The sequence below is a fragment of the Danio rerio genome, chromosome 5 (assembly GCF_052040795.2).
Source record: "Danio rerio strain M-AB ecotype USA chromosome 5, GRCz13ab, whole genome shotgun sequence".
Taxonomy (NCBI): domain Eukaryota; kingdom Metazoa; phylum Chordata; class Actinopteri; order Cypriniformes; family Danionidae; genus Danio; species Danio rerio.
This window is the reverse complement of record NC_141025.1, coordinates 39,701,400-39,727,652: the sequence shown is the minus strand read 5'-3', so window position 1 is coordinate 39,727,652 and position 26,253 is coordinate 39,701,400. Positions and strand designations below refer to the sequence as shown.

Genomic DNA, 26,253 nt, shown 5'->3' with positions numbered 1-26,253 from the left:
AATATGAAAAAGTCTTAAAGGAATAGTTCACCCAAAAACATTAATTACTCACCCTCATGTGCTTTCAAACTCGTGAGACCTTTGTTGATTTTCAGTACACAAATAAAAATATTTATAGGCTCGTGAAGAATTAAAAGACCAGAAAGGGACCAAGAACTTTGTAAATTTTATGAATCTATGAGAATTCATTTGTCCACAAAAAAAGTGACTTTAATCAACGTTGTGCTTTAATTTTAGTTTAGTTTATTATTTATAAAGCACAATAAAACAACAGTTGTTGACCATTGTGCTGTACAAACCTAAAAACTAGACAGAGTCACTCAGATAGGCTCTGACTTAGGCTCTTCTCCCCCGATCACTCAGCTTAGATGGCCAACCAGCTCTAGGAAGAGTCCTGGTGGTTCCAAACATCTTCCACTTATGGATGATGCAGGCCACTGTGCTCATTGAAACTTTCAGAGCAGCAAAAATTTTTTTTTTGTAACCTTCTCCAGCCTTGTGCCTCAAGACAATCCTGTCACGGAGGTCTAAAGACATTTTTTGTCCTTATGCTTGGTTTGTGCTTTGACATGCACTGTCAACCCTGGGAGCTTATATAGACAGGTGAATGCCTTTTCAAATTATTTCCAATCAACTGAATTTGCCACAGGTGAACTCCAATTAACCTGCTGAAACATCTTAAGAATGATCAGTGGAAACAAAATGTACCTGAGCTCAATTTAGAGTTTCACGGCAAAGGCAGTGAATACTTCTGTACATGTGATTTTTCAGCTTTTTATTTCTAATAAATTTGTTACAATTTGAAAAAATCTTTTTTTCACATTGTCATTATGGGGTATTGAATTTTGAGGGAATAAATAAATGTAATCCATTTTGGATCCATGAAGATAAATTTTTTTCCCAAATTAAAAGCTCTTTTAAGAGGTGTAGATTAAGTTTCCCTCTGAACCAAGGCTCATTGGAAATTGTTTTATTGGACATAGGTAGCCCGTTCCACATTTTAGGACCTACTACTGGGAAAGCTCAATCTCCTTTTTTTCAATTTGTGTCTTGGGACGACTAGCGTTTTCTGGTTTAATAACCTTGAACATCTGCCAGATATTTTATTAGACAGATATAAGATTAGACAGATCTTATCTTAAGTCGGAGCCAGGCCATTTAAAACCTTAAAAACATACATTAAAACTTTAAACTCAATTTTAAAACATATTGGCAACCAATTTAGGGAGCGCAGGATTGGAGTAATGTGGCTAAACTTGCGGGTGCCAGTAAGAAGGCTAGCGGCTGCATTTTGCACCACTTGAAGACGATTTATATAGGATTGGCCAATACCCACAAAAAAGAAGTTATAGTAGTCCAAGCGTGATGATATAAAGGCATGGATTATTCTCTCAGATTCTGCAAGAGTTAAAAAGTCTTTTACTTGGCTAATAATCTCAGCTGGAAAAAAAACGAGATTTAACTACTGCATATGTCTGCTTGTTAAATAGAAGAGCAGAGTCAAGGATGAAACCTAGATTTCTTATAGATGGTTTTATGTAATCGGATAAATTGTCCAACATTTAATGTTCATATGTGAATTGCCTAATTGCCTGAGCCTGTTTCACAATATTAACTGGAAAAAAAGGCCAAACACTCACCTTCACATAGACCCTACCCCCAAATAAATCGGGAAAGTAGTAACAATTATCTAAAACACTATGCTTAAATAGAAATGTCTTTGCCGTCTACAAAATCCATTTTAATAAGCTGTAAACAGGCCGTCTGTGTGTCTGTGTGTGTGTGTGTGTGTGTGTGTGTGTAACATGGCATTTACTATAGCATGTAACATGTTTTCCTCAGCTTCCTTCAACACTTAACATTCCCATGTAACTCTGCACATTGCTATATTCTTCTGTGCCTTGTTTACCTCTTCCACCGGCTTCTTTCTGAGTGCTTCATTCCTCCTGTAATTCCTCTCAGCTGGTCAGAATTGATTGCAACCTTTTACGCCTCTTTGCATTTCTCTCTCCATCTCCATCTCTGTGTTTGTGGATGAAGAGGAAAGCGCATTTAGATGATTGTCTCTGACACCTGTGCAAAATGGACATCAAAGCGCTTTTCATCCGCTCTGCGTTCTACATTCATGACACACGCAGGGCCCACGACACATCCTGAGCTTTCAGCCACCTGTGAATAAACTGCTCATGCATGCAGACGGTCACATCAAACATGCCCGGTATGTTTAAGCAGTTATTTCCACTCCTTCCACCTCCTTCTCTACCCCTTCACAGACGCAAAAGCAATACACAAGAGGTCACCCACGCATGCTCGCTCTCTGTCTGGAGGATCTGTCCGTTTCCTCTCTCTCGTCCTCCCACTCAATCCCTCCATCCTCCTCTGTGCTGCCGAATGCAGATGATTCTCATTCATTCCTCCATCTCTCCCCATTTTCCTCTGTCTTTTCTCGCATCTTGCTGTCAGTCTTTGAGCTGGAGTGACAGCAAATGAAGGAATGAGTGGAGTTTGATCGATTCTGCGCTTTAATGTGTCCTTAAACTCTCAACTCGGAGAAAGCCATGTCAGAGCCACATGTTGTGCCGCCCTAAGCAAAACAACAGAAATAGAGCAGACATGAATCGCTTCAGTTCCCTGTACCTTTGAGCTTTCATTCTGCCATGTGAAGCACTGTGTCAGATGAAAGAAAACAGCCCAAAATCTACAGCTGAGAGAGGAAACCTCAAATGACTCGCAGTCGTAGTGTTTTCAGGCAGAGGCACTTCTTTTAAACATTTACATTTTTTTTTGCCACAAGTTATTTAATAAATAGAGCATTTATGTTGTGCATTGATTGACGTAAGGCTTTAATATGCTCTTCAAGTTTAAAATTGATTGTTGAAGTTCTTGTAACAAATATGTACTTACTACCTTTATTGAGTAAAAATGCTTTAAAATGACAACAAGACATCAAGTGGATTTATAATGTAAAAAAAAAAATTGTAAAATATATTTTTTTGTTTCTCAACTGATCCTGCAAAATATTGTTTGATTAGTCATAAAAAGATTCTGCAGCACAACTGTTTTTGAAAATCTTTCTTGAACAAAACTTATCAGCACAATGCAATAATTCAACATATGACCCTGATTAGCTATTGAACATTTAAATTTCTTTTCTTTTCCTTTTTTTTCTTTGCTTTTCTTTTCTTTTACACTGTAATTATAAATACCATAAATACAAAACATACTTAAGTTATGAGCAAAAATAAATCAAATGAACAAAAACGTATGTTTTCCATGCGATTAAGTGAGGTGTTGGCATAAAATAGTTTTATGCATGTGTATGTGTGTTTCATATGTACACTCAAAAAAATTATGCTTGCTGTTTGTTCAAACTACTTATTTAAATTGAGCTGAAACAACACAATTCTTGAGTTTTTGTGACAACTTATATGTTTTAGGTTTAATCCACTTAAATTTTGGGGAAAAAAAGTTAATCTAATTACTTCATGTTTTCCCAACACAAATCGAGTGTGTGGAAAAAATACTGGGTTCCACACACACTCAAAAAAATGGTACAATGTTGTACCAAATAAGGTACAAACCCTTGTTACTGGGGCAGTACCTTTTTATGGAACAGAATTGTACCTTAGGACAAAGATACAAATTTGTATCTTTGCAGTTCGTTCCTTTAAGGACATGATTTGTACGATGGGAAACTGAAATATACCTTCGGTTTTTAAAACCTGCAGACACAATATTGGACCTTCATCAAAGCTACAAATCTGATCCATGAAGGCACCGCTACACTGACAAGACACTTTGTACCTTAACAGTGTCAAATGTGTTACTTCAGGAATTATTTAAAGGCATTTTGCTCTATCCAAAATGCCTCAATTTATTTTAATTTATCTTTGTTCGTTTAAATGCAGCTTTTCCGTTTACAATAAAGAATAAAAAATATTTTAACATCAATCAAAAGATCTATTTTTTTCTAAACATTTCACAGCATTTTCTACAAAAATGTTACAGAAATACATTCTACATCTAAAATATAAAACAAATATTTTCTCCAATTTTTACACAATACCTTTGTTATCACCTTAAAGTTAATTTAATTTACATTTTATGTTAAAATAGAAATAGGATTATGCAAAAGTATTGTAACGAGACTACAATACTAAAATGTTTGCATGAACACTTTGCTTATGCAGGAGTTTTTATAGCTTAGATGCGAAGTGAAAAGCAAACGCCAAAAAGTGCAGATATAAAAAATAAAACTGTATTAATCAGAAAATGCTTACCAAATGTTTATTAAAAATGTGTAAATATTTAGTTTATAATAGCTATAGTTTTGTTGTAGCAGTTGTTTGGTTTTATATAACTTAATAATTAATGCTTATGAGTTTCTTTAAACAAATGCTTTTAAATGATTCATGTTTTAATATGGAAATTATTCATAAATCATTTAGCCTTTCCAGTAATATTTATTTTTATAGATATTGTAATAAAGGAGTTGTCCAACACTTATGTGACTTTTTTATGAGAACAATTGTGTACCTTCATTTCAATTGTACTATAAAAGGTACAGAACAGTGTTATAAGAGGACATTTCTGTACCATATAAGGTACACCTTTTGCAAAGGTACAAAACTGTTTCTTAAGGAACATTATTTGTGCCACTGTCTACCTATTTTTTTTATTTGTGTCGGGAAAACATAAAGGATCTAGGTTAACTTATTATATTAACTTATTATTATTATTTTACAAATTTAAGTAGATTGAACTTAAAACAATTAAGTTGTCAAAAAAAATCTAAAATTGTGTTGTTTCAGCTCATTTTAAATAAGTAGTCTTAACAAACAGCAAAAAAAAAAACATTTTTGTGAGTGTATGTAAACCTACATATGCAAACAAATATATTAGGGCTACACAATATTCTAAAAATTTGACATTGCATTTTTTTCTCTGCAGTATAAATTCATTCATTAATTTTCTTGTTGGTTTAGTCCCTTTATCAATCAGGGGTCACCACAGTGGAATGAACCACCAATTTATCTAGCATATGTTTTACGCAGTGGATGCCCTTTTAGCCGCAACTCAACACTGGGAAACACCTATACACTCTTTTACTCACACACATACACTACAGCCAATTTAGTTTAGTGAATTCACCTATAGCGCATGTGTTTGAACTCGGGGGGAAACTGGAGCACCCGGAGGAAACCCACTCCAACACGGGGAGAACAATCAAACTCCACTCAGAAATGCTAACTGACCCAGTCAAGGCTCGAGCCAGCGATCGTGTTACCCCTGCAATGTACCAGATGACTTAAATAACTCTTTTTTTTTTGTTGTTTAAAAGACTTTAGATCGATTGGCATGATTTTATAAGACAGTGAAATATACATTTTTATGTCATTTACAGTCAGAAACAAAATGTAGCAAATATTAAAGTGAAATAAATGGTGATTTATGGTTTTCTAATAGTATTTAGTTACAGAAATATGGTATTTGCACACAGTCTTTTAATTTCAGTCCTCCAGCCCCAGGGCTTCCGGTGAATTGTCATCCTCATACAAAATAGCCACGTTTAAGATATAGTTTCTTTTAAAATAACAGCGATCTTTACTGCCTGGGTGAGATAGAACATAAAGTAGGTATTAAACCAAACAAGAAGCACTGCGTTAAATTATATTTTTCCGCACTATGTCTTTAAAATATAAAAAAATAATAATTTTGCCCCAGTATTGTTAAAGCAATTACTGCGCTTGCCTGCTGCTAATGACGCAGCCTGCGTTTAAATGGTCTTTCATCTCTTTTTACACTTTAACAACAAAATGGATGCTCAAGTCTATTTAACTGATTAAATTTTTACATGAAAAAATTACATGACAACATCAATGCTGCAAAAGAAACCTTATGAAATTAAAAATAGTCACACAAAGCTTTCACCAGATATTCATCAATGGCTGAAAAACACTAGCTGTGCATATAACCCATTGGATAATCAAATTTAAATTAACAATGCACAGTCTTCATCATAGAAATGTATTTATTTAAACTTAATGCTCTATTAAAATGCTTTGAACTATCTTAAAATGCTTTGTCACAAGCCTTAAAAACACCTGTAGAAACGTAACTTTCATTCTATAATGCTTAAATTCTGCAGATTCTCCACAAAACTCGTGTGCTTTGACCAGTGGTTCCTGGTTATCTATAATCCCAACTCACCATTGCATGTCTTGCAATATTGAGGACACACATATTGCAATATCGATGCTCAAATGATATATTGTGCAGAACTATACATATATTATCCTCCATCAGTTGTAAATTAATGTAGACATTTATTATGATTCATTTGCTTAGACATCTTAAAATAAACATCACACAATGAAAGAAAATGATCATTCAGCCCAGTGTTATTATTGTGAATGTTTCAGTGTTGTGTCTGCAGCTATCAGTTGTGAGTTCACTTTTTAGTGCTTATTTCTGGAACAGAGCTGTCCTGTGTGGTTTTTCATGTGCTGTGCCCTGCCTGCGCATCATATCCTGTGGTGCTGTTCTCTTCTGTTAGTGTGTCACACGCTACCAGCTCAGCATCTTCTCTGCCTTCTGCCTGACAACAGAGACTCACACACACACATGAACACACATACACACACTGGACAACGGTGTATTGATGTGCTGCTTCCATCTGGACCCCGTGCACATCAACCTTCAGAAAGGTCAGAACAGGGGGACACGCTGGTCTCTAGACAACGTTCATACGTCTGAAAAGTTGACAAGGGAAACTTCATGAATTTCTAATATGACAGTTATTCTTGTAGGAAGAAAATAATCACTTCAATAATTTAATAGCTGTGATTGTTTCTCCTTGACAGAAGTTAGATTGAAGACCTTAGATGAAGTTCAGTTTAATAGGGAGGTTAGAGTCAGTATTTACAGTACAGTATGTACACGCTACATTCATTCATTTTCCAACTATTTCAGCATTTGTTTTAAGAGTGGATGCCATTCCAGCTGCAACCCAGTATTGGGAAACATCTATACACACAAATTCACACACACACTCATGCACTAAAAACAATTTTGTTTCTCAAATTCACTTATACTGCATGTCTTTGGACTGTGGAGGAAACCAGAGCACGGGGAGAACATGCAAACTCCACACAGAAATGTCAACTGGCCTAGCTGGGACTCAAATCAGTGACCTTCTTGGTGTGAGGCGACAGTACTAACCACTGAGCCACCGTACTGCCAAGAAGTAATATTTCATAGATTATAAAAATAATATGCAAATAGATAATAGAAAACAACTGAAAACTCAATAAGGTTTAAAACACCTTGAGGGTGAGCAAATGGTCTGTGGTCTTTGATGGCACATATTTCATAAATGTAGTCATAAACTTTAATATGATGAAAGTTTATGACTACAGCTATTCTTTAAGTGTAAACAAAAACAGTTGCGTGTTCTATAAGGCATATACAGTAATATGGTGTTATAAGTTTGGTTTTCTCAAAGAGCTTTCTTAAAGTGATTTGTAAAAATACACCAATGATTTGCATATAACTCACCAAAGACCACGGTTTTGGAAATTGCTTAATGTTGTACTGAAGAAATATAATTCTAAATCTCAAGCAGGGTGAGTAAATAAAAGCTAGTTTTTAATTTTTGTGTTTTCGAAGTTAACCTTTTACTCATCCTAACTTGTTCCAACACTCTTTGAGATTCCTTTTTTTTTTTTTTTATTAACAGCTGCTTTTATTCTAGTCAAAATAAAACAAATAAGAGTTTCTCCAGAAGAAAAAATATAATCAGACAGACTGTGAAATTGTCCTTGCTCTGTTGAACATCATTTGGGAAATATTTAAAAAAGAAAAATAAATTCAAAGCAGGGCTAATAATTCTGGCTTCACATATATATATATATATATATATATATATATATATGTATGTATGTATATATGTATGTATATATGTATGTATATATATATTTTTTTTTGGTCAGCCAGTGGATAATTGTACATTCTTCTAAAAAGTACAAAAGTGTTCCTAAAGCATACCTTATTTCTGAGAGTGTAGAATAAAAGCAGTTTTTAATAAATGAAAAAAAAAAAAACATTTTAAGGTCAATATTATTAGCTTCCTTAAGAATTGTCTACAGAACAAACCAACAATATACAATGATTTGTCTAATTACCCTAACTTATGTCTTTAAATTTCACTTTAAGCTGATTACTAGTATCTTTAAAAAAATATCTAGTAAAATATTATGTACTGTCATCGTGGCAAAGATAAAATAAATCAGTCATTAGAAAATAGTTATTAAATAAATTATGTTTAGAAATGTGTTTAACAAATCTTCTATCTATTTTATATATATATATATATATATATATATATATATATATATATATATATATATGTAAATATTTTTAAACTATAATATTAATTATATCACTCATGTTATCAGAATTGTCTTTTTACTGTATTCATACTGTATTTGATGTCTCATTTCTGTCTATTTTTATTTCGGCAAAGAAATGTTAGAAGAACATCTAAGAAACACTTGATACTTCGCAGAAACATTACTAAGAGCTCCATCTGAGCTATAAAAAGAACGATGTCAGATTCTTCCCGCTGGTTCTGTGACATGGAAAAACATCTTTAAATCTTTCTAAATCTACCCCTCTATCTCACCCCATTGCCAGAAAATAGCTTCAGTGATTCATTTCTCTTTAATTGTGTGTGTTTGTACTCATGGCAGCCCACTATTTACCGCCCACATTGTGCTGCACAGCCACACCTGAATTAGTGTGTGTGTGTGTGTGTGTGTGTGTGTGTGTGTGTGTGTGTGTACATGCACATATGCCAGTGTGTGGTCTGAGTTTGTGTGTTTAGGGAGAAAAAAAAAACAGCAAACAATAAACAAATGACAGGCCAGTTGCCGTGGAAACGGGCAGAGCATGCTAGCAGATTCAGGAGAATAAGAAAAGATGCAGAGAAGGATGAAGGGAGAGACACGACCTGCAGACAAAGTCTTTTTTGTGTTGGGGAACAGAGCAAGAAAGAGAGCAGAAATCAGCTGATTAAACAGTGTTTGCAAACATGGCTTGAGGAAATATGCAAGGGATAGTTCAACCATTTATGCATGAACTGTTCCTAAGAAATCACAATGCAAATTAAGTATTGATGAATTTTCTGTTGTACTGTGTAATGTAAATTTGAGTGTAGTGGGTTAATTAAAAAAAACAGAGACTCTTCCATGCATTAAATCGTATTTGAGACGTGAACATGAGGTCATATTTACTATTGGTCGGCTAATTTTTTCATGTAAAAACCCAATTATTCTACATTGATTATATAAAAACAAAGAAAGTTCATCATGCGTTTTAAAACTGGTTTTGCACATTTACTTTACTAATAAGAAAGCTGTTTGGTTTCAAAGTGTCTTGAATGAGCTTTTTGTGAATTTCAATATAACTGACTGTGGGTGTTTTGCATGCAAAAAAGGAGGCAGATTAATGCCAGGTTTCAGTTTTAAAGAGCCCCTATTATACATTAAAAAAGATCATATTTAATTTTTAATTAATAATCCCAATGACTCCTATAAGATTTGCTCAGCGATTCATTTGTTCCCAAACCGCTCCTTAGTGTAAGGCCAATCTAGGTCTAAGTAGGACGATTTGTAAGGGTAAGTAGTCAGATTGCAGAGTATATGTGTGAACCCAGTGCAGGAGTGCATTAAAGCAATGTAGTTAAACACCAGCATATTACTCTGTTCCTAACCATAAGTAAAAACAACAAAACACATTCAGTTATAATGCACACAGTGGCAAAAGCTGAACTATTTTGAAACTTGACCCCCGCATGTGTGTAGGAACAACTGATGGTGGCCATAACAACAACAAATAGCAGAGGATCGCGAGCTCAGAAATGCAATTAAATCCATAAAGAAAGCGGCATGTGTCACATTTTTTAACATAGCTTTAGATGTGATATTTGTATATAAGTGGTTAACCAGATACAGTACAAGCCACGTGGAGCTATTACAAGTAACAAAACACAATTAAATACATATTTTGCAAGCTAGAGAAAACAAGGAGACAACCATTTTAATCACACTTACTTACTCTTGTGAAATAGAGGAAGAAAATGATCCATTAACTGAGTAGTGATAAAGTTCCTGTCAAGCTCTGACAAAGTCCCATACATCAATAGTGTTTTCTGATTCTTTCTTAGCAAATGGCTGATGAATCCCCTGTTGCAGGGTAGATTATTGCATTAATCACCAGAACATTCACTCATTAATGTTTACTCATCTTCAGTCATGATAAATCCTATACACACCGGCACTCTGCTTGCGTTTGAAGGGAAAGGCTCGTTCACGTTTTGCCAGATCCGGCAATTTATATTTGGTATTGTTTTGTGTTGACGTCGATAAGAACAAGCAAAAGATCTGGATAAATGACAAATCATTTAAACGACTCTGAGTCGAATCTTTTATTAAAAAATCTATATTTTTAAACAAGGTGCACTTTCAGATTTAACCCTCAGCTGGATGTTTTTCATTCACTTAGAGCTGTGTTACACACTGTATGGAAAGTCATTTTCAAAAACCCATAATAGGGGCTCTTAAAGTGGAAGATAAGTGTTTTTACATGATAAATCGTTCACAGTAGGATTTTTAGCATGCATTTTATAAACAGAAAGAGGGAACTGTCACTTTTATTCCAATTGAATTAAAGAAGATCAGAAAGAAACAATGGAAGAATGAGGAAAAAGGAAGGGAAGCTGAGGACAATAGTAGAGTATAGAGAAGGATGGGAGGGTGAGGGAGGCTGGTGGGTCTCTCACAGGCTGGCATGAACTGCTTCCTCTCTCATCATTCATCCTTAATGTGTGTGTGGTCTGGTTTGCTTAGATTGCAGGAATCAAATGTCCCCACAAGGATGGTAAAACCTTAAATTAACTACATTGTGGGAACCACAACATAATAGCTTAATAGTCATATTTAATATGGGTTTAATGAAAATCTAAACATCCAAAATATGTTTGTGAGGGTTTGGTGTAGAGTTAGAAAACAAAATCAATATGAACTTACTCTTAGATTATGAAATAGTTCTCAATTCTGTTATAGAAAGATTATTTGAGGGACTAAAAGGTCAACTAAAACAGGTTATTCTGCAGCATCACCATAAAAACCCTTTTTATTGTTGTCTCTGGCACCTTTATTTTTAAGAGTGCAGTTTAAAAATGATGTAAGTCAATGGAAGAAGAAGATGAGAGCTGTGTTTTAGTGACTATTGGTCCGTGTGACTGTGCAATAGTAGGGGGAATGCTTTAACTCCGGAAATGAGCAGAGGAGAGTGTATAGCGGTGCTGTTGAGACAAAAATGAAATTGATTGTGAGCTATTAATAGAGCCTTTATCAGTCAAAATGAGGAGAGAGGAAGAGAAAAGAGGAGATGTGGGAGGCCTACAGCGCAACCAGAAACAAATTTATCATTCTGATCTCATAAAGAATCTTTCCACTGAAAAATAATTCCTTTTTCCCTCAATTTCCGATACCATCTTTCATTCCCCGAACTTTCTCTCTCCCGTCTCCCATAGCTCCAATTATAAAGATGCCTCCTCTGCAACGGTTGGGAAGGTTCGGGATCTGGCATCGTTTCGGCGTCATTTCCGAATGGGATTTATGACGATGCCGGCGTCCCAGGACTTGTCGCCTCACTCTTGTGCGGCCGCCATGGCCCCACGCTCTCAGTCCTGCCATGCTGTGGGCACCGGTGAAGGAGAGGAGCTGGAGAATGGATACTATCCAGACTCAGACCCCCAAAACCAGTCTAATTCATCCCGCTGCCCCCCAGCCAAGCCTAAACGACACCCTAATACTCGTCTGAGCTCCACACCCCAGCAGGAACATTCCTCCCGCGGGGTCCATGCGCCTCCTGACACTCCGCCACCTCCACCTCCCAATCACCCACCCAAACACCCCGAGAAGCGGAATGGTGAGTTTCATTTTTGTTAAAAGTAGTAACATATCAAATATGACTGATTCTCTCAGCTCTCATAAGCTGTTGTAAGGATCCATCTGCCTCACATGCAACATCATAGGGTCATTTTTTGTTTATTCTTATGTTTAGGATTAAATTATGGATTTAAAAAAGTGTGAAATTATGAAACATTCTTGAACTGATTTTAAAACAATGTCAGTATAGTAATCAATTTAAAATGTTGTATTGAAATATATCATTAAAGGAGTATACTGATTAGTAGAGGTGATTGTAAATATACAAAAAAAAATGTGTTATTAAAGGAATATGTTGATGAATAGAGGTGTTTGTTAAAAAAATCAAGATATGATGAAATTTCAGTTAATAGCTGTTTAGCACCATGTATGTTTTTGGTCTATGTTATAAAAAGGAAATGTAAAAATGGAGAATTCAACATTTGCATAATATGGAAAAGATGCAAAAAAGCATAACATATGTCTCATGTCAAAAGAAGAAATAAGTTGAAGTAATAGACGAATGATGTGGAAAGATGTGATAATGGGGTGGGGGAAATAATAAGTGTGTGCTTCACACTACTTCATTTCGATCATGATGAAATGTATTTTGTTTAAAGATATGTTTTAAGTGAAGGATTTTTGTTCAAAAAAAAATAAATCAAATCAACAATATAAAGAAGAATAGAATTTTTAACAAAATGTTACACAAATATTCCTAATTGTCATGTTGCTTATTGCTAGGCCCAAACGAATTTACGCAGATTTTTAGCCCATTATTGAGTCTATTTATTGTCTTGTGTGAACTTGCATGTAATATTCAATTTTGAAATGATTTCAGTAACAATATTTACTAATATGAAAGTGTTCATTTGATTTATTTGCAATACAGTTTTTAAAGTAATATTTTCTGTCCTTTAGTAGATATATTATATGATAGATTTGCTTTGCTAACCAAAAGAGTGGATCGAGATGGATTTGCATTGTAAACATTAAATAAAAGTAAAAAAATGTATTTTTTTTTTATTTCATATATTAAGTTTTTAGTTATGATACTGCAAAAATGATTCTGCATAAATCTGCAGATTTTTTACAAAATCCTCAGCAGAAATAGCAAAAAAATATTCGCAGATTCTGTCTGACTCTACTTATTGCTAAACAAGAAAGCTGAATTATTTAATTATTTTCAAAGAAATATTGACTTAATCTAGTACTTAATCATAACTATAGATATCCTAAAACAGTGTTTCTCAACTGATGGGTTTTTTAGAAACCAAACATCCCAATTGCAAGGACAAACCTGTGGACTATTTTCAAAGATGACTCCAATAGCTGAGGGCATCACAAAAGAGCCTAACATCTTTATGATACATCTTTAAGTACAGGCACTCTGAGCATCTTACTGTGCTCACCGTGTAGCAAAGGCCAAGAAAGCCCACACAATAGCAGTAGAGCAAACTGGTGATTATTATAAAAATGCTAATGATTATTTTAATCACTTTACTTTAATTTGCTGGTTTGTTCTGTTCAACTGGATCAGTTTTAATGTTTTTGTTTTTTTTTTGACTAAAAGAGTTGTGTAGAGTTGTGTTTGACTTATAGTTGTGTAAATTGCTTCCTTGTCCTCATTTGTAAGTCGCTTTGGATAAAAGCGTCTGCTAAATGACTAAATGTAAATGTAAATGTTTTAACAGTTTAGTTTAGTTAATGATAACTGAACTTTTCCTTACCCTAACCACTGTTTCCATACCCTTCACTTTGTAATAGTACTATAATATGATACATTTTGTTAAATGACATAAAGTAATAATTATTTGTAAGTCTTGGTAATTTTCTTATGGTTTATCTGTCACTACTTGTGTATGTTAACAAATAAATACAAATGAATTATAATTCCTAAAATTATATTAAAGTTTCTAAAAATTTGGGTCGCGGCTTGATGGCCATGTAAAAATGTGGGTCCCATGGCCAAACCAGTTGAGAACCACTGTACTAAATCATAAGATAGTTTTAAATCATCCATTGCTTCTTGACAGCATATTTGTGAGTCATCCAGATGTATTTTTAACTAAACTGTTAAGGAATTGATTTAAATCAAACATTACTTTAAATATTCTCTATTCTGAAAGTGTAATTTGTTCCTTTATTCTGCAAGACGATTGAAATACATAATGAATGCTATTTCCTCGCTCAAGAAATAACTTTATTCATTAGATAAATATCTATGAAAGCAGCTTTGCCTTTGTGTTTCTGTACCATTTTTTGATTAATTGTGAGAAAAAGAATAGGTGAAAAGGGCTACATGTAATGGCTTTGTGATGTTCCTTTAATTGCACTGAACAATTGGGACCTCACTTTATTTAGACAGTTAGAAATCTGAATCAATTATGCTTTAATATTTGCACAGATTTTATAAATGCATTAAATAATTAACTCAGCATGGTTAAAGCAATATACAGTATGTTGCAAACATATTTAATTATAAATAGCATCTCAGTATATCCATATTTATTCTGTATTTAAATATAAAACACATGCCGTCAGCAGTGTGCTGATGAAAAATGCCCATATGAATAAAGGGAACTGATATTTTTTCTTAAAATGTTATGATTTATAAATACAGACAGTAATATAGTCCACTGTTATGTTTGCTAACTGTATTAATAAGACCTTTTTAGAGAGAACTGCCATGTCCAATGAAAAAAATATAAACTGGGTTTGAGCTTTTATTGTGAAAATGTGGATTGAGATGCATGAAATCACTAAATTAATCAATGAAGGATTTTAAGGAGGGTGAAATCAATTCCTTTTAATTTGGTTAAAGTTTATTTTAATATAGGGTTAGCACACTTCTATTGTGGTCCTTGTAAAGGACTCTTCTCTTTTGTTTCATCAACCTGTTTGTTATTTTCTCTTTTTAAACAGCAATGAAGAAATCGGATTCAGGGGATATGTCAGGACGTAAGGTTCCTCCCTTGAAGCCCAAAAGGAGTCCAAGCACACAGCTCTCCTTTGATCCACCACCTCCTCGAGTTCCACCACCGACCACACCTCTTCCCTTCCAGAGCTCAGAACACTCTCCACGGGGTGAAGGAAACGATGATGAGCCAGTTTACATTGAAATGGTGGGCCAGGTCTTCACCCGAGAAACTCACAGTGCCCCGACTCCTCACCCGCTTACGCCCTCTGCCACCACTCCGGACTCTGATTCAGACCAAGGAGAGGCCATTTACGAAGAGATGAAGTACCCGCTACCAGACGACACCGCTCGAGAAGCCCATCGCCGACTGCCCCTCAAACACGAGCGCGTCAAGTCCTCTAAAGCGTACCACTCCTCCATCATCTCGTCCTCTTCATCCTCCACCTCTTCCTCGCTCCCGCGCCCTTCCTCCTCCTCTCCAGCCTGCTCCTCCTCAAAGCCTAAAGCGACAGTATCCATCTCTCACTCATCTCCTCTGCCTTCATCTTGCTCCTCTGCATCCTCCACACCAGTACCTCAAGCCCTCTCCTCTTCGCCACACCCTCCCCGTGCTCCTACACCCTTTCTGCTCCCAGGATCCAAGTCTGAACACGAGCCCAGCTCCAGTAAAATCCCTGCACCCTTCCCCAATCTGCTCCAGCACAAGCCTCCACTTCTGGCTTTCCCCCAGCCCGCTGCTGCCTCAAGTGGGGTCGGGGCTCAACACAAGTCCAGCTCGGCTAAAATCAGTGTTCAATCAGCCTCCAGCCTGCCGTCATCTACCAGCACCTCCTCCAGCATGAGCTCAACCAGCACCTCAAAAGAGTCCTCTGGAGTCGACAAGGAGCGAGAGAAGGAGAGGAGGGATGGACAGCTGGGGCCGGCACCGGGACTTAGAGCCCGCAGTCATTCCACTCCCCTTCCTCCATCCTCAAAGTCCTCTTCTCCGTATTCCCACCACCATCATCACCATCACCCTCACCACAGACCTTCCCATTATCACCATTATCGCAAGCCAGAGAAAGAGTCATCATCAACAGGCAAGGGGTCAGGGCAGTCCTCCACCCAAACACAAACACAGCCTAAAGAGGGCAAGTCTGTCAGCTTCTTGCTCAAATCTGAGAAATCCGAGAGAGAAAGGGACAGGGAGAAAGATCGGGATCGGGATCGGGATCGGGATCGTGATCGTGATCGAGATCGAGATCGAGATCGAGATCGAGACCTGAGCACACCATCATCCAATCATTCTGAGACTGCCTCGTCAAATTCATACACGCACACTTCTCAAACCGGCACAAGCACTACGCCGACCCCGAGTCAACCATCATCATCCACGGCAGCCACGCCACCCTGCTCTTCTTCCTCCTCTCAGCGGCCGCCTTCTCGCTCTCACATGCAGCGGTCACACACTCCGCATTTATCTCATGGCCTTCCTGCTTACAAACCTCCACCCTCGGACAGCCCCCTGCTTTGGACCTACCCTTCGGTCGGCTTCCGCCGGCCACCCGCCTATGATAGCTTGCGTGGATGCTCTCAGTTGCCATCTTTGCATGCAGATCATTGTAAAACAGGATCTGCAGCACAGGCGTTGCAGGCCAAGGCCGGATTCCTTCCATGGGATAGTGCAGCTGCCTTAGGGCTCACGGAGGAACAGGCTTACTGGCCCATGCATCGGAAATTATCATTCAGTCATGGGAGCCGAGATACAGAGAGTGAGTAATGGTTGGAAGGGAGGGTGGAATGATTATGGGGGATTCTCTTTCTGTGGTACTATTGTAGGTTTAATTGTGTTTTTCTCTCCAATGGCTTGTAGAGGAGGATGGAAGTGTGTGGAACGGCAGTGCAGACGCTCTGTTGAGGAGAGAGAGGGATGACCTAGGAGCCATGCGGAGTAGTGGACACTCTGGAATACCTGTGCGGGCAACAGGGAGACACAGCGAGAGTTTGGCTGGGGCGGATGGACCACCAGGGTTGAGAGGGCTGATTCGAGCGGGACTGCCCTTACCCTGCCAAACCTTCCCAGCATGTCGCAATGGAGGTGAGATCCAACTCAAATGACATTAGCACAGGCCTTCTGCAATGACCTCAGTAGTTTAAACTCTGGATAGAGATCAAGCATGTTTAAGAGATAAAACATTTGTAGACTTACGGCTCATAAACAATTGAATAGGTCAGTGATGTATGTGCTGAAAATTGATGCTAGTGTGTTGTAGGATCAGTGTGGACTGAAGTTTTAAAAACTGCATATCATAAAAGAAAAGAAAAATCATATATACAGTATATGAAGAGTTCAGATGCAAAAATCTCTAAGTGCCATTTGAATTTTTCTCCTAAAATGACTTTTTTTTTTCTCTATTTATAATTATTTATAAGTTAAGTAATTTCTCTTTTATGTCAATTTATTATTTTCATTGCCTTTCATGTGAAATTAGTGAACACAAATGTAGGAGTATCAGAAAAATGGTCATTTTAGAAGAAAATTTCCAATGGCACTTAGAGGTTTTTGCATCTGAACTCATCGTATATATCTATATATATATATATATATATATATATATATATATATATATATATATATATTAGTCATGGGACGATAACCGGTTTCAAGGTCTTATGTGTAGTAAAGAAATCAGTCGTTTTGAAACTAATAAAGACAGCAGAAGTCAATGATTTATTTTAATTATTTAGCTTGACATGTTTACTCTTCCAAAATATTTAAACTCTTTCCTAAAATAAATACCGTGATATTTTTATTTCAAAGTAGTTTATGAAAATATTATATACACACACACACACACACACACACATATATATATATATATATATTTTTTTTTTTTTTTTTTACTAATTTGAAATAAAATTATTGGATATATGGCACATACGATTGAACTAAATGCTACGATACTGTAGAAAATTGCCCAAAGCCTTGAAGCTTATTGTATTGCAGTGCACATCATAGATTTAAATAAGATACCACCTACAGTCCAACTTAACCAAGGAGCAATATATGCACTCTGTCGTGCATTGCATATTTTAATCAAGTCAGTACCATTTTTACAATGCAAACACACCTGCTTTCAATGCAAATAAGGCTCATCATAGAATGCAGCGTATTCACAGACGTCAGCGCTCTTTGCCTGCTGCAATTAATGTTGTGCTATAAGTGGAAAGTAGGGTGGAAAGCAGACTGAAAGCAGAGTTTAGTGACAGCAAGGCAACAATAATTCATCAAATTATTGTCAAATGAAGGTGACTGGTGTTATAAACAAGCATACATCCAGACAACGTTTTTAGGTGAGCCTGAAATTTCTCAATGTGAAGAATGATAGCTGGACTTCAGTGATGGCCTCATGCTCTACATATAGATATATTGCATTTGTATCCTCAAATACTAAAGGAACTGCACCATGTAAATTCCAATTTTGATATTTTTTAAGAAATGGTTTATGTAGTGATTGAAATATTTGACTGATAATACGTTTACATGTAAAGATTTAATTTCTTGAGATTTCTCTGTGCAAAACGATGACTTGTCTCTGTGCCTATGACCTTTTATAGAGTTGGGACGCCTTGGCAGGTCTTCATCCACATCAGGAGTGAGACAAGTAGGGGGTGACGTACACAGACAGAGCAGTCTGCCGGCCAGAGAAGCACTCAACCAGGTAACACACTCCAGCACTATTAAAACTGTCACATACTCCACATAAACACACACTCACAGAGTTATTACGCACCTAATGGTATTGTTTCCTCTGCCTAAACACACTCATCCACATAAATATGCACTCACATTAGGATTTGAGCTTGCAAAATCGCTTTGGACCAGATGCCCTTTTTTATGCCCACACACCAGAGAAGACACTTTGAAGATTGTTTTTAATTATTTTGTTCATACAATGAAAGTCCAACACATGAATAGCCCTAATGAAAAAATGTATTGTTAATTCATGGTATGTTTAACACTTTTTCTCATTTGAAATAGGTATTCCTGGCAGTGGTGGGTAGAGTACACTAATAAAAATGGTCTATTAAAAGAAATGATCAATTCGTCATAATTATCCTTTTAATATTAAAGATGGACTCACATAAGGGTATAATCTGCTATCAAAGTCAACATAAATTGGAAGTTGCTGAGACTTTTATTTCAGTATGTTGATGTACTTCCAACTGAAATGGATTATTGAGTGTAACAGAGAAAGACCCCCACCGTAAATGCAGAAGAAAATGGTCAGATTTCGATTAAAGATAAGCAAAACAAACCTATTTAAGTGAATTAACTTGCAGAGATTGATTGTTCACTTAAAGAATAACAATGTGTGCTAGCAAAATAAACATTGTAAAATTAGATTTTACTCTGACTTTAAATGCAGTGGTTAATGTAACTCTGCATTAATAAATGTTAAGCAACAGTTCTTTTAAACTCAGCTGATGCTTTTCGTAGCTTTTTATTTTTACAAAGTAAAAAATATATATAATTTTTTTGTTTAGTTTAACAGGATGATGACGTCAAGACTCATTTGTCTTAAATCACGAAAAATGCTTCATTTACACACATCGATTTTCACGCACCTTAGTTGACCTTAACCTCAATGAGGAATTTAGAGAATTTAGGAGGGGAGGGGGGGGTTCACTGAATAAATTTAAAATCTATATTTGTCATTCTTTGTGATGAGATAGATGAGATGAAATGAGAAGCCATTTCCAAAATAAGAGTCCCACATACATAGGAAATGTAAATAGTTGTTTTAACCTCCTAGGGCTTGAGTGTCCTTTTAACTGGCTATTTAAAATACTTTAAATGTTTTATATTTTGTTACAGACATACAGTGTCATCCTGCAACTGTTTTGCAGCATATGAAATGTCACAAACACTATTTTAACTGTCCAAAATGGGAAAAAATGTTTTAACTCTTTGGTAAAAAACAGTCAGGCGTTTTATGTAAATTTGGACCACAAATCCACATATGTGGACATAATTTTTCGCTAAAAGTACATCATGTCAAAAGACAATACTTAGGTTTTTATTATAAAATTTGGTTCCAATAAGCCCAAATAGCAAAGAGAAATAAAAAATGCATGTAAAAAACCTTGGGCCTTAAGAGGTTAAACTTAGAACATAAGGGAAACATTTCTATCACTGTTACAATCTCACTAGGAAACAATGGTTGAGGCAAGCAAACACGACGTATAGGCGTTTCACTTTACTTCAGGACGCATTAATACCGCTCTGTAGGTCTATTGGTTCCATTCATAAATATTCCTAGCAAATCTAATAAATGTTGGAGACATACTTGTTACATAATCACACTAAATCGCGCTTCAGCAGCGTTTATTTGAGAGCGCACAAGAAGATCTGTGCTTGAGCAGCGTAAATTTGAGGGCGTGCAAGAAGTTTTGTGCACAAGCAGAGGAAATCGGTGCACAAGCAAAGAGATTCGCATGCTCGTAGGCTATTACATAAATGCGATCTTGAATTGTAATAATGCGCTTACCACATTTGTCATTGAAATAACTCCACAGGTAGTTGGTAGATCTGAGTAAAAAAGGCCTGCTGCCACAGCTGGAAAAAATCCTAGAGAAAACTCTGCTGAAGTATATACAGTTTTTCATTCTATGGCTCCTTAAATGACGTATACTACATTTAATACAGTAACTGCATTAATAATTAATAACTACATACACAAGGGAAACAATGGCATCACAAAAAGAAAGGCGTGAACACACTTTTGTTGAAAGAAGCACTTATGACGCTACTAATCAAATGTATATTATTAGATCTATACACAGAAACACACACAGTTGAAGTCAGAATTATTAGCCCTCCTTTGGGTTTTTTTTCTTTTAGAAATATTTCCTAAATGAGGTTTAACAGTGCAAGGAAATTTTCACAGTATGTCTGATAATATTTTTTTCTTCTGGAGAAAGTCTTATTTGTTTTATTTTGGCTAGAATAAAAGCAATTTTTACTTTTTCAAACACCATTTTAAGGCCAAAATTATTAGCCCCTTTAAGTTAGATTTTTTTTTTTTTGATAGTCTACAGAACAAACCATCATTATACAGTAAATTGTCTAATTACCCTAACCTGCCTAGTTAACCTAATTAACCTAGTTAAGCCTTAAATGTCACACTTAGCTGTATAGAAGTGTCTTGAAAAATATCTAGTCAAATATTATTTACTGTCATCATGGCAAAGATAAAACAAATCAGTTTTTAGAAATAAGTTGTTAAAACTATTATGTTTAGAAATGTGTTGAAAAAAATCTGCTCTCCGTTACACAGAAATTGGGGGAAAAATAAACATGGGGGCTAATAATTCTAACTTCAACTGTATATATAAGCGTGTGTATCTGTGTCTAAGCAACACCTGTACAACACTAATAAGCTGAAGAATACCCACAAATACTCTGTGAATACTTTCTCGCTTTCCTTCAGCTTAATTATTAATGTATCAGGGGTCTCCACAGCAGAATGAACCACCTATTATTGTTTATATGTGTTCATATGCATATGTTTTATGCGGTGGATGCCCTTCCAGCCACAACCCAGCACTGAGAGCACTGAGAACTCCTGAGAAATATCACACTCTCCCATAGTCTGAAAACAGTGATTGAATGTAAAAAATGTACGAAAACATTGTAGTAGTGTTATTGTGCAATGTCAGTGCAGTAGTCTGTTTGTAAAATATGTATGAAATGAAATGTACATCTGAAGAATCTTTATAGACAGCATACATGAGGTTCAGCTATTAAAAAATCCTCCCTGACAAAAAGGATGCATCTTCAGATTTGGTTTCAGGTCACTAGGTGAAAGGCTGCTCTTCATGTTTCTTGTGTTCTTAAATGACCTGTTATAATTGAGAAGTCAAGTCAGTGCATGCAGGGAAATAAACAAATCATTCCAACTGATACGCAAACCAGTTTTGAACATTGGGAAGATTATTTCAACAGAGTCAACTTAAAAGTGTGTCTAATTTTTCAATGCATTGATCATTCAATTGGGGGGTTGGGGGGTGGGAGGGGCAACATGGTGGCTCTGTCGTTAGCACTGTTGTCTCACAACAAGAAGGTCACTGTTTCAAGCCTCGGCTGGGTCGGGTGGCATTTCTGTGTGGAGTTTGCATGTTCTACCCGTGTTTGCATGGGTTTCCTCCGGGTGCTCTGGTTTCCCTCACAGTCCAAAGACATGCGCTGTAGGTGAATTGAATAAACTAAATTGGCCGTAGTGTATGTGTGTGAATGTAAGAGTGTGTGCGCTGTGTAAAATATATGCTGGATAAGTTGGCGGTTCATTCCGCTGTGGCGATTCCTGATAAATAAAGGGACTAAGCTGAAGAAAAATGAATAAATAAATGTTGTTGGGAAATTTGCTGAAGCAAAGGTAACAGAGTTTCTATACCTGCCTCTAAACTTAGTGTGCTTCATGCTCTCACTGCTCATACATTACCCAAGGTAAATAATTAGCCTAGTCCTGTGTATTTATTCTGACCTGTTACACTGTACATTACTAAACATGCATGTTTAGCTTCTAATCTATATCTTTTTACTACTACTTGTACACATTTTGTCACTGTTTGACATTTTCTACTCAAACACTAAGGATCTTTTTGGCTGTATACATATATATATCTATAACTGTCCAAAACGTGAATAGAAGACCTGCGATTGGCTGATGGTTGTTGGTGAAGGATCTGTAGATATTTGCCAATGCAATGTGGGGTTAACAGTGCAAAAACTGTGCTTGCTCTTCTCCAGTGCAGCATTTTATTAACCTGGGTAAAGGTCTGTGCACTTTTCAGTTTAGAATTCAATGTACAATTACAATAACAGTGGGGTTTCAGACCAGTTGCAGCCTGGTGAAAGGGGTGGTTCTTTTTTTTCTCAAAAAGTGGAGCTTTTTGCAGTTATTCACCTCATTTTATCATGTGATTTAAATACTGCATTTAGTGACATTTTAACCCTTTACTGCACACATTATGATAAATCTATAGAATATGTATGCTAGACTGTTTTTCTTTTCTTAGAATAGCTTAACTTGAAGTGCTGTAAAAAGAATTTTGAATTATTTTAAAGGTACTTTATCCAGCAGTGGATCCAACATAGAAATTTCTTCTAATTTAGAATTTTCCTTATAATTAATAAGTTTATTGTTTGAAATGATTTAATTGGTGTTGCAGTATTATAAGCTTTAACACAGAACTTAATAATAACACCTTATTCATACTTTCCAACAACTGATATTCCAACAGCTTTCATTAATTATTCTTTTTTGCTGAATATTATTGAAAACAATCATAATAATGTATTATCATGTATATAACATACAGTAAATATAACTATTTTCTCCAGTAAATATTATAAAAAATAAAAAACAAGTCTAATACATCCAGATGCATCCGAATAATGTAGCTACTAGCTAACAATGTTTTTATATTATACCATACACTTTACTACTTTATATGCCTCTGAGCTAACTTATCTGAACTGTCTGCATCACTGCTCTTATAAAATGCCCAGTCTACATCATTCTCATGGTCACTAAAACCCATTTCACCCTCACTTTCATCTGCAGGAAGAGCCAGTTCTGACCTTTTCTACTTTCACTTACCATAGAACATGGTAATCCTCACTAATACACTGTTTCCTGTATTTATATCGAATCTAAAGTAGTATTGCCAATAAAATTTTATTTTATCCATAATGCAAATGCCATTAACATTTGACTAATCAACATTATACTACTAGCGTTCCTGTAGTTATTGTTACAACTTAAAAGTTCACAGCTGACCTTGTTAGCTAGCTAAGCTATTGCAATATTGCACATTCCACTATTGGACAGTGTTGCCATTTGGCAGCACATACATTTGATCGATTTACAAAAAAAAAAAATTTTGATAAAAACTTTTCTGAGTTGTGAATATGTCATCATAACTTACTGGTATTTCTGACTTTTTTGAAGATCTGATATAATTTGATCCTTTGTTTTTATTGACATTTACATTTGCATTCAGCATCTTCTCACAATAAATGCCAGTCTGGCAGAAATCGTGCCACAGAAAAACACTCCATGTACTTAACCAAAGCACATCATTGGAAACGCTAAAGTCTTCTCTTTCCAACCAAAAAATTAGAATGTTGGTCTTAAAGAAACAGTGGCAGAGAAATGAACACGAAAAACATGTTGCCATATGGCAACACCATGCGGTAGAGGGTTAAGTACTATTTTTAGCTGAATTAGCTTGTCAAATGGTCATCATGACCACACTTTTTTGATGTACCAAAAATATATGAAATATTCCTTAAATATTTGGAATAAAGAAATATGACAAATAATTATTTTAAAAATACAAATTTATTATATCATTTATCATTAGAAAAAAGTTTAAAATTAAAAACTGTAGCCTATTGTAATTTATTAGGCAAATAACATACTGGCCAGTATTTTTTAATATAACTTTCCTTAGTCAGAATTTGGCCATTTGAATAATACAAACTTAAAACATAATAATAATAATAATAATAATAATAATTTAGAGCTTGTCACAGTGGGTAGAGCTGTCGCCTCCCAGCAAGAAGGTCGCTGGTTCGAGCCTTGGCTGGGTCAGTTGGCATTTCTGTGTGGAGTTTGCACATTCTCCCCGTGTTCGCGTGGGTTTCCTCCGGGTGCTCCGGATTTCCCAAAAGTGCAAAGATATGTGATAGGTGAATTGTATAAGCAAAAAATGTTTTACTAGTGTATGTGTGTAAATGAGTGTGTATGGATGTTTCCCATTGATGGGTTGCAGCTGTTAGGGCATCAGCTGCATAAAACTTGTGCTGGATAAGTTGGCGGTTCATGAATATGAAAAGAAAAAAATGTAATTTTCAGAAAAGAAAATGAATGAATGAGCTTCACAAATTTTCTAGCCTCTCCTTTTTTGAAAAAGTACATTTGAAAATTTATGGATAACAACAATAGCCAAAATAGTATTCAGATTGATTTTAATATGGTCCAACATTTATAATAAAAGTTACTTGTCAAATGTTTTCTCTATTTAAAAACCATGCAGTGGCAAAGATGGTTTTGCTTATGTCAGATGCTTACTGGCACAACTGGATGTTGGAGTCTTGAAAAAAAATAGTTTGCATTGGCCAAAACTGATTAAATAAAGTCACACTAGAATCCCGCTTGGACCCCCTTGGCTACGGGCCTGGGTTTAGAATGACAATAACCTAGGGTTATCTTACTTTGCTTAACCACATTCCATCAAATCATCCAAAAAAGTGAAAAGCAAGTCAGCATATTTCTCCTGGGTCTGCCTATTGTAGTGCGGATGCTGTTGCAATGACCTTTAATTCACCTCGTACGGCTGCCTGACACCGAGACAACCCCAGACTGGAGTGCATTAGCATATTGTGCTTTTCAGTTCAAAGTATTCTGGAAATGCTTTGAAATCGCATGGGCTTGTTCAGCCCCAGTCGACGCAAGACACACTGCAGTAATTAATTCAATTCCGTTCAACCGGTTACCATGCGTTAGTGTAATTGACACCAAGCCTGACAGTTGCGGCAGGTGATCTGTAACTAATTTCATTCCATTTTGTGCCCCCGTGGCTGCTGTTCCAGACAGTCATTAGGTAAATCGCGGAGCCCATTAAGTCACCAGCATCCCCACCCAAACACGTCTGTAGCTGCACTGCACTCCTCCACTGCAGGGTCAATGAGTGCAGAGGGAAACGGGGATGAATACAGAGCGGGAGGGAGCCAGAGAAATGCAGCAAAGGGAAAGACAGACGGGGAGAATAATGCAGCATAGAATAGAGGCGACAGGATTGCAGAGGGGGGACAGATGCAGCATATGGGTGGAGAAAGCAGGTGCAGAAGTATAAGAGCATTTTTTGTTGTTGTGTATTTTGTCGTTCTGTGGCAGGCAGGCAGGCAGACACACTGTCTACGTGAGTGATCAAACTCAAAGCCGGTGGGGCTGCCGGTGTCTCTCCACGTCGGTCGGTGACAGGCTTTGATTCTGACTGTCTCTGTCAGCTCTTTGTAGGAGAGCCATTTTGGGAGTTTAGTATGTTTGTTGAGCATATGAAAAGTAACACGGGAGACTGCTAACATGTGAAGCAGTGTTAAAAGACTGGGATGTTCCTGTTCTTATAGCTCCAGTGGCGTGTGGGTTGTGCTTTAGAGAGACCGGTGGGAGACTGGCAGCACATGGCAGAACAGATCTTTCATTTTTAGTCTTGTTGAATGTTAGCCGCTGTACAGAAGCCTCTGTTCTTTTCCCCTGGTGTGCTGTTGTCTCTTGGCAAAAGTTCACA

At 36.3% G+C, this 26,253-nt stretch overlaps 1 protein-coding gene across 2 annotated transcripts in view; it reads left to right on the top strand.

The window, feature by feature from the left end:
• Window positions 1–26,253, top strand: part of nyap1 (neuronal tyrosine phosphorylated phosphoinositide-3-kinase adaptor 1) — a 76,226-nt gene that overhangs the window by 43,577 nt on the left and 6,396 nt on the right. For both annotated transcript variants that reach the window (XM_087253746.1, XM_087253747.1), the window contains 4 exons: window positions 11,597–11,994; window positions 14,919–16,664; window positions 16,766–16,990; window positions 18,511–18,614. In XM_087253746.1, coding sequence (XP_087109872.1) covers window positions 11,597–11,994; window positions 14,919–16,664; window positions 16,766–16,990; window positions 18,511–18,614 — 2,473 coding nt within the window. The remainder of the gene's footprint in view (window positions 1–11,596; window positions 11,995–14,918; window positions 16,665–16,765; window positions 16,991–18,510; window positions 18,615–26,253) is intronic.